The sequence below is a fragment of the Ostrinia furnacalis genome, unplaced genomic scaffold, assembly GCF_004193835.3.
Source record: "Ostrinia furnacalis isolate ACB-3 unplaced genomic scaffold, ASM419383v2 OfSCF5156, whole genome shotgun sequence".
Classification (NCBI taxonomy): Eukaryota; Metazoa; Arthropoda; class Insecta; order Lepidoptera; family Crambidae; genus Ostrinia; species Ostrinia furnacalis.
In genome coordinates, this window is record NW_021135395.1 from 1 (window position 1) to 9,378 (window position 9,378).

A 9,378-nucleotide genomic window follows, 5' to 3' on the forward strand; every position below is an offset into this window, starting at 1 on the left:
CTAGGTACTCGTAAACCGTTAAACTGGCAGACAGTGGTGACTGACTTTGTTGCGGCGCTTCTTCTTAGCACTTGCCAAATGTTTGTGTCAAAGCGCTGGTAGGGCAAAAAAAGAATGAGACATGTATAGGCTTCTTAAGAGCATTATTTTGACGATTTGCAAGTACTAATTTAATTAGTCTAAACAAATAAAGATGATTTTCATTTTGATTTCGCATGTCTAGAATACACCGAAAGTTTCGCTGTCACAGTCGTAACAATAGTTGAACCGTCCCAGCTATGACATTGACAGGTAGGCGACTTCCTTAGTTCCGATTTTTGCCACGTTGGTCATTTTGGTCAACCATGTCATTATGACATTTACAGGAGAGCGCTACCATCAATACTCAGTTGTTGTTGTTGTCGGCCGTTTGGTGTTGCGTTTCATCCAAATGACGTCCACTGCTGGACAAAGGCCTCCTCCAAGGTTTTCCACAATGCACGGTCCTGCGCTGCCCGCATCCAGGTTCTTCCCACAAACTTTACCAGATCGTCGGTCCACCTAGTGGGAGGCCTGCCCACGCTACGTCTTACAGCCCGTGGTCGCCACTCGAGAACTTTTCTGCCCCAACGGCGTTTACGCCCGTATTCACGAAGCAGCAAATCGAACGCACAGCGTTGAATAGTGCTCTGTGCTTGGTTCATGTGTCACCCTGTGCGTCTACGCGCACTGTAAGACCTCATAGTAATGTTTGTGAATACGGAGTCAGTATCGTTACACATTTATCAACCCGGAAAGGGATCGTAACCGTATCAGCTCGATGCGGTCAGTATTCTTTGTATGAAACTCCATACTGCAACGCACACTTGTCTTATCCGCAACGTAAACTCCTCGTCTCGCGTTTGACAGCGCGCGAAAGGCGATAACAGCTCGCAAAAGGCGATACGGTGTTGATCCCTTTCCGAGTTGATAACGCACATACACAAACATTACTATGAGGTCACAGTGCGCGTGGACGTACAGGGTGACACATGAACCAATCACAGAGTTCTACTCAATGCTGTGCGTTCGATTTGCTGCTTCACTAACTTAATAGCGATATGCCCGTAGCTTCCGACTGTGATCGGCTGGAAGCCTCTAACATGCAAACGGGGCCGCGGGGGTCACACACAACACTATCCAGTGTCCACCCTATAATTTTATCGATTTGACATTAATAATTTTGCTCGGCTATCGAAGAAGTTTAGAAGTAAACACTGCTTTATACAGTAACTTCCCTTTGCAAGTTTTAACTTTATAATTGTTACATATTTTATACATTATACTGCTTGAATGCTTATTTATAGATGACAAGAAGTCATAAATTGATTTGATTCAAAATCTTTTCGGTCGATTAAGAGAATCGGGTTTAACTATCTTTGAATTCAAATCATCCATAATCGATGGGTTTATGCTGTATATTGAACCACAGGTACATTTTAATGTCTAACATACTTAGTAGAAAAAGCTCCAACGCTTTCCAAGTAAACAATTTTGATTATAATATACACATGGGTTTTCTAATAACGGAAATGTCCATGTATTAACGTGGAAACACGCACAGCCAAAGCAAACTAAACGCTATACAATGAGTACACTCATACATACATCATCAATCACAAACGTTTCAAATGTTCAAAGTAATAATTTGGAAAACATAGAGTCGAAATTCGCACCAATACACTATTCAAGGGTATGATTAAAATGTATTGAAAGGGATTGTTAATATACCTGTTGATTTCATTATGGGTCATACTCGTGTTTACCGATTCTAAGCCCATAAATAAATACGTTCAACTTATATTGTGAAAACAATGGAGTTATAATTTTATCGTGTTTCCACACCAATCGCCTCCGCGAGACAATTGAAATGATAGTCTCGCGCCAGTCCTTACTGGAGAGCGATCATGACGCTTTTCACGATTCCGATATTTATTTGACGTGCAGTTCCATCGAATAACTTTTAGGCTGGGTTGCACCATCTTACTTTGACTTTGACAAACGTCAAAAATCTGTCAAATTCCATACAAAATGCACCGGTTACCGTTAAAATTAGGTGGTGCAACTCAGCCTTAGAGTCTGGAAAATTCCACTGTGAAGTTGTATAAGCACTTTAGTGTAAGCACCCAACATAAATATTCATACAAATAAACTAAACAAACGTTATTTGAAAGGTTGGAACCCGTTTATGTTACATTGTTTATAATAAACATTGTTGAGACAATACTTACTTAATATATTGGTTATTTCCTATTTGTGTGCAATTTTGTATGTAGAGTGTGTCTCAGAAGTAAACATCTTGACAATTTTTTAAAAATATAATAACTTATTACGGGTTAGGTATGATTGTTTAAACTACGGCTATATTGTAGCTATACTACGATGCTACGACGCTACGACGCTACGAAAGTGACTGTCCGATGGGATTTGAGGCAGCAAATCTTAGATTTCAAACGATTCGAAGTCAAAATCTAGTGTTTAATTTACAGACCGCTTGCTCTCACAGGTAGCAGAGTGCGCTACGGTCAGGATTGGTATTTGCTTAATTGACCAGACAATTTTAGCCCGTAAACAGTACACATTAGAAACCAACATTCTGTGTCAGGTCCACAAAGGACCGCTTTGACATTCCACATTAAACAGGGCAAACGTAAACACGAGGCTTTGAACTGCCGCCACTAAATATATTGATAGTGGTTCAAAAGCATTGCTGCACGGATGACAACGTTGCTCAAACCACGGTAATACTATCTATACAGTATTCCAACTCGGACATATTTTTTAAATAAATGTCAACAGTCGCGCGGTATGTCACAGTATGACAACATGCGATAGGGCTGCCCACCTACAGTACCCAGTTTGATTACATCTGCCTACTTAAAATTTCTATCTAGTTTTGTAATTGTATTTTTATTTAGTTAGACAAACAAAATACTTTGTGAATGGAATAGGTTAAAAATGTGTGTTGTTTTGTGATTACTTAGGCCCGGTTTTCTGATTCGTAGTTAAAATAACCAATGGTCAAATTTGACAGATGTCAAATGACAAGTGGTTAAATATCAGAAGAAAATGTTTTTTGAACAATGGTTAGTTGGACTTTTAGTACATTTTTAAACTATTTGTTTACATTTTGTTAATATTTAACCATTAGTAGCAAAATTTGACCATTGGTTATTTTAACTACGAATCAAAAAACCGGGCCTTAGTAGATTTAATTTAGTAAAAACTACTTGAATCATTTTGNCTCAAACTGGGAGTTAGAATGTCAAAGTGTCCGTGTGACACATCTTCTACACTACAGAGGAGAGATTTGTCTGTTTATTTGTATTGAATAGGCTTCGAAACTACTGGACCGGTTTGAAAAATTCTTTCATCATTAAAATTCTATATTTTGAAGATAGGTTATAGAATATGGATTTAAAAAAGATTTTCTGTGACAAACAAAAATAAACGCGGGCGAAGCTGCGGGCAAAAGCTAAGTAAGGGATATAATTCATTGCATAGTTAGTGTTAATCCTTGAAACCAAATGGAATTACGTTTTTCATTCATAGTAACACATGCTTGCCTTGCGTGTCTACAACGAAACGTTCATACATTTTAAGTGTAATTCTTTGTTTGTGTTCATTTACAATAGTGAAAATGAACCGTACATGAAGCTAAACATTGTGATGTCTAATGTAGTTGTTATAAGAATACTTTGGTTTTATAAATACTTTGATGTGCTGTGACTGTCCATGTAATGTAATGTCCGACTATAATAAAAATATCCCCGAGATTCACAGTAATTATTTATGACCAAACATTAGGCATTGACTTAGTTCAAAAAATAGCTTTTCAAACGTTAACACGTAGCTTTTAACACAAAAAAGTAACATACACTGTAATCTAAGTGAATACCTATTGCAAAGGATTTAGAAATAAAAACAACAAAAAAATGGTGTGAAAGTTCGTAGAGAAAGTTCTCGTCGATCTTCCGGTAAACGGGCACTTATTCGAGCCAATAAGTTTATTTACAAAATCAAGTCTCTCTCGAGTCTGTGTGGTGTCAGTCCCAAGCCAAGGTTCTAATGCAATTCCACTTCCAACTGCCAAGCGAGAAAACCTAACCACTGTAGACGCAAGAACTATAATCCTGTTACGCTTTACAGCTGTGTATTTTAGACCACGTCCAGATAACGTGGTCGTAGAAGCAATTTACAGGCTTTTAATAGTTTCTAGTGCACGTGTCATCCAGTAGTTAGACTCTAATCACTATGCGCCAACTGTTGGAATAGAACGGATCTTTAATAATGAGTTTGAATCCTTGGTGCTTGTGAGCTTTGTATAAATTCGTTGATGTCGCAAAAGGCTACTGAGGGACAATTAAGAGGACATCGGACCTCCCTCCATTTGTCTGTGGTAAATTAGAGAGATCGTCGGTTCACCTAGTGGCAGGCCTGCCTACGCTACGTCTTCCGGCTCGTGGTCGCCACTCAAGAACTTTCCTGCCCCAGCGGCCGTCATATGTGCCCGTATGTGCCCTGCCCGATGCACTGTGGTCGCTGGAGGCGCCTGGATGCGAGCGGTGCAGGACCGGTCTTTGTGGAAATCCTTGGGGGAGGCCTTTGTCCAACAGTGGACGTCTTTCGGCTGAAACGAACGAACGAAATTAGAGAGAGCAGTGGAGAGTAAAGTTACAAATATTCGGTCAGTTGACTTTAAAAAGTAGAACTTTGAGGTGATGCCTAAGGGTATCACCTCATACCTCGTAGGTACCTACCTACTTACAAAACCTATGGAGAAACAGCAACATCGATACCTCATATTATATAAAAATCTCTCATTCTCTCCAATCCGCTGTTCAGCCCTGAACCAATCTAACCGTGGCCTTCTTCCCAGGTGCTAACCAAGGACTCTGTGACGGTGTCTGTGGACGCTGTAGTCTACTACCGCGTCCACAACGCCACCATATCCATCGCCAACGTGGAGAACGCGCACCATTCCACCCGCCTCCTGGCCCAGACCACGCTCCGCAATACCATGGGAACTCGACCCCTGCATGAGATCCTGAGCGAGCGCGAGACCATCTCAGGAAACATGCAGCTCTCCCTGGATGAGGCGACCGAGGCCTGGGGCATCAAGGTGGAGCGCGTTGAGATGTGAGTACCCTGTTCGTTTTTACTAATTTTTAGGTACACTGCGAAGCTGACTACACGCAACAGTAGCAGGCGTGTTGCCGCAACATTACTGGCTGCTTTGAATTTCTATGAAATTATTTTAGAATACGTACTTGTGTCTTTAGGGTTTCAATAGTAGGTGCATTTCATACAGTAAGAATCTCCGATTTCTTCATGGCAGTTCATAGAGGCGAATCAATGAAACTTTAACATTTAAATGGCTTTAAAGAATATCAGAAAGGCTGTAATTGATAGCTTAATTCCAAAAACCACGACACCATTAAGCGAAATATATTTATAGGAATTAATTACGACTGGCGGGATAAAACCTTCGTTGTTATTATTAATAACTAGCTTTCCGCCCGCGGCTTCGCCCGCGTGGAATTTTGTCTGTCACAGAAAAACTTTATCGCGCGCGTCCCTGTTTCAAAAACCGGGATAAAAACTATCCTATGTTCTTTCCCGGGACTCAAACTATCTCTATGCCAAATTTCATCAAAATCGGTTGCGAGGTTTAAGCGGGAAAGCGTAACAGACAGACAGACAGACAGACAGACAGACAGAGTTACTTTCGCATTTATAATATTAGTTGGGATGTTACATTCCGTTATTTCGTAATCCACAATTTTGATTTTTAACTTCGAATATAGTGATGAATTTCATTAAAAAAACATATTAACATGTCATTTGCGTTTTGATATGTTAGTTTGGCAATTAAATTATTTAGGTACCTACTTAGTACCTATTCAAATTCATTATCAATTCACAATGTAACAACAGTCCCAACAAAAAATCAATCGCGAGCAAAAGTGTGAAATCACCCAATTTGTTCCGGGAGATCGTAAGAACTAAATGGCTAATATTAACTTCTATAGAAGATTATATAGAAATGGTGCCATCTTAAATTGATACCATAGATACGAGTACATGCCCGCCCATCCAAATACAACGGGGTGCCGTACTTTTGCAGTTTAAGTGTTCAGTCAGTTGTACGTTAAATAAGATTTAATTAGTAGCTATAAAGTTCTCATTGTAGTTTTTATGTCGAATTTTAGTCGCGATCAAAAGTCTTTTTCGTGACTAAATGGTTTCAGTTGCAGTGATTATTTATATCCTGACATCATCCTGACCCCGTATCTCGAAGTGAGAATTTAACTGAATAAACTATGGCGCCAGCCGGCCCATAAATTATTTAACTTGATTTTTCCGGGCTGTCAGCTCGGAGACATTGATTTGGAATTTACTCCATCCTTCATATCACTCACCAGTCGCTCAACTACTTAGCTAGTCTGATAATTTTATATCACTTCCATAATAGCTTCTAAAAGCAGAACCAGGACTGCGGTGACCTGATGACCCCCATTATGTTCTACGATTTTGCCCTTTGCTTAGTTTATCACTCACTCGTCAGGCATTTTCAAAAAAGATCAATAATGCAACTTGAACTTTGAATACCAGGTGGTTCGATTTGAAATAAACACCTAGAGTATTCAGTGAATGTAGTTACAGAATCACATTTCGAAATCATTTTAGCGCGATGAATATTTGCTTCAATTCCCAGTGGTTTCTATCTGAGACACTACTGAGAAGGTTCCTATTTCGTAGTTTCGAGAACATTACTACGTGTATTCTGGCTGGTGCATATTATTGAGATTTGTGCTCTTCTCAGAACTTGTCAAATGTTGGTTTCGAAGCGCTGTTACGGTAAAAAGATTATGATATAGCTGATAAGGGGAGCAAAACTTATGTTTCTTTTCGAATCTTTTTTTAATATTTAAATACTTGACGATTTATAAGCATTAATAAATACATATTATTTAGTCTATGCAAATAAAGAACTTTTTCTTTGAGACTGCACAAATTCCAAGACATTCTTAACGACTTTAATAAAATAGCGTAAAATGGAAAGAACTCAAATAAGAAGTTGAAATCTAATTTTCATTGTTTATTTACTTAGAAACCTAGTATTTTACTTAAACATTATCTTGCGACGTTCATCTTTAAAGATTCACAAAGAGTTGCACACGCTTTCTTCTTCTAAGTATTCATTTGCACTGCAATGTAATAATAAAGCTTTCCTTGTATTACATTTAAAAGTACCTAAGTAATAAATCAGCACCAAAATATTACATTGTCACAAAACAAGACCATTAGAAAAAAACTTCAACATTCAATTAACAAGACAATTTTAAACCGGTAAACGAACGGCGTTTTTTATCTAGCCTCATTTTCTTGGGAATATAATCGAGAACTTAACAATTTTAGGCCTGGCACACAAAAACAGCCTACTTTTTTTTTTTTTTTTTTTTTATCCACAACGAGGAAGCTCTTGGCCTGTATCTCACCTGATGATGATATCTTAAATGAACATTCCCCCATCCAGCAAGGACGTCCGTCTCCCGGTGCAACTGCAACGCGCCATGGCAGCTGAGGCCGAGGCGGCCCGTGAGGCCCGCGCCAAGGTCATCGCTGCTGAGGGCGAGCAGAAGGCCTCCAGGGCCCTCCGCGAGGCCTCGGAGGTCATTGGCGACAGCCCGGCAGCTTTGCAACTACGATACCTGCAGGTAAGTGTGATTTTTCTAGCGTTGTTCTTCGATGGTGCTGGTGTTACGCCTGTGGATTGTAGGTATACAATTTATGTAACTATGTTACAGTTAGACTCATTTTGGTTTACAAGATACCCGTACCCGTTAGAAAAGAATATTAGCAGATGCTGCTATCTTCAACAATCACCTGCCTAACTCATCACTTCATAGACTTAAGAGAAGTTTTCGACTTTGTAAGAGTTTTCTACTGACAAGTAATACAAAAATATAGAGGGTGCTAGTGGACAACCATCTCAAACTGGCGCAGCGTTTCCTCTTCAGTACAGTACCTCTAGTACGAAAAACTTTCGAGTTCGTTTCGTTTGCGTATTCAAAGTGTCATCGAAAAATTTTGTATGAAAAATTAAACAGCGCCCCCTATATTATAGCCGCCCTAGGGGGCGCTGTTTAATTTTTCATACAAAATTTTTCGATGACACTTTGAATACGCAACGAAACGAACTCGAAAGTTTTTCCTACTAGAGGTACTGATGTAAGACTTTTCCACAGACGCTCAACACCATCTCGGCTGAAAAGAACTCGACCATTGTTTTCCCGCTGCCGATCGACCTCCTGACGTACTTCATGAAGGCCAAGGAAGAGACCATGTAAAGCGACCCCTGACGAAACGCATTAAAACGGACTAAGATAAATATGATCGGATGAACACAACCAAACTACTGGGTGAATATTTGGAAACAGTCAGTGGGAAATGCACACCTCGTCGTTTTTTTTATTATTTTTAGTTAATAGGGGGGATGGGCCTCTTTAGCATTGGTCTGCAACCTGTCTAGGAGAAGGAATACTCCAAAATCAAACCAGGTATGAGGCTCTGGCGCAAGTACGGTCCAACCCGAAAATGCGGCAGACCTAACCATTTTACTCATTATTTTAGTTTATTTTATAATTTGGTCAAGGCTTAATTTAGGTGGTGGTTTATTAAGGTGTGTAGGTTTGGTGCAAATAAGGTCCAACCTGAAAAGCAGCAAGCCTAAAGATGTTTTTAATCTCGTATGCATTTTCGTACTAACTGAACTCCAATACTCACGAGTCTGGTTTATCATTAGCATTAGTTTTAACTTAACATTATTTATAACTGAGATTAATTAGTACCTAAGTTAAGCCCTTTTTCAGTTTCTTTGCCCAATAATTTTCAAATTAAAACTATCATCATTTTTGAATGGAAAGATGTGATGTTAAAACTCGATTGGCTGTGGCGAAGCTTTAGGGAACGATATATATTATTTTTGTGATGGATAATAATATATATGTTAAGGCTAAAGATAGGTGTGAACATAAACTTAAGATTAGCCGGCTAAACTTAAGTTTATCTTCGACGAGGTGTTAATGTTAGTTTCTTCTATCTTTAGCCGGCTAAACTTAAGTGTAACCGCAGGCCCTTGGCTAAAAATGTAGAAGGAAATGGAAAAGGAAACATGTAATAATGTTTACTATTTTGACACGAAAACTTTATTAACACGTTCCGACGCTGTAACTCCAGTCCAATATGACACTAACAATCTTCACATAAATGTTTCATACACCTATACCCGTACTATTGTTCACAATATTTTGCAACAACAAGTCTGCTATCTATGAAACTCTAATGTAAAATCGA

At 39.1% G+C, this 9,378-nt stretch overlaps 1 protein-coding gene across 1 annotated transcript; it reads left to right on the forward strand.

The window, feature by feature from the left end:
• Window positions 1-4,897: 4,897 nt before the first annotated feature.
• On the forward strand, window positions 4,898-8,556 carry LOC114360742 (band 7 protein AGAP004871; the record flags this gene model as incomplete). Its single annotated transcript, XM_028315531.1, has 3 exons — window positions 4,898-5,157; window positions 7,559-7,739; window positions 8,271-8,556. Coding segments are annotated over 3 exons (543 nt in total), but the record flags the coding sequence as incomplete, so codon positions are not given.
• Window positions 8,557-9,378: the final 822 nt, after the last annotated feature.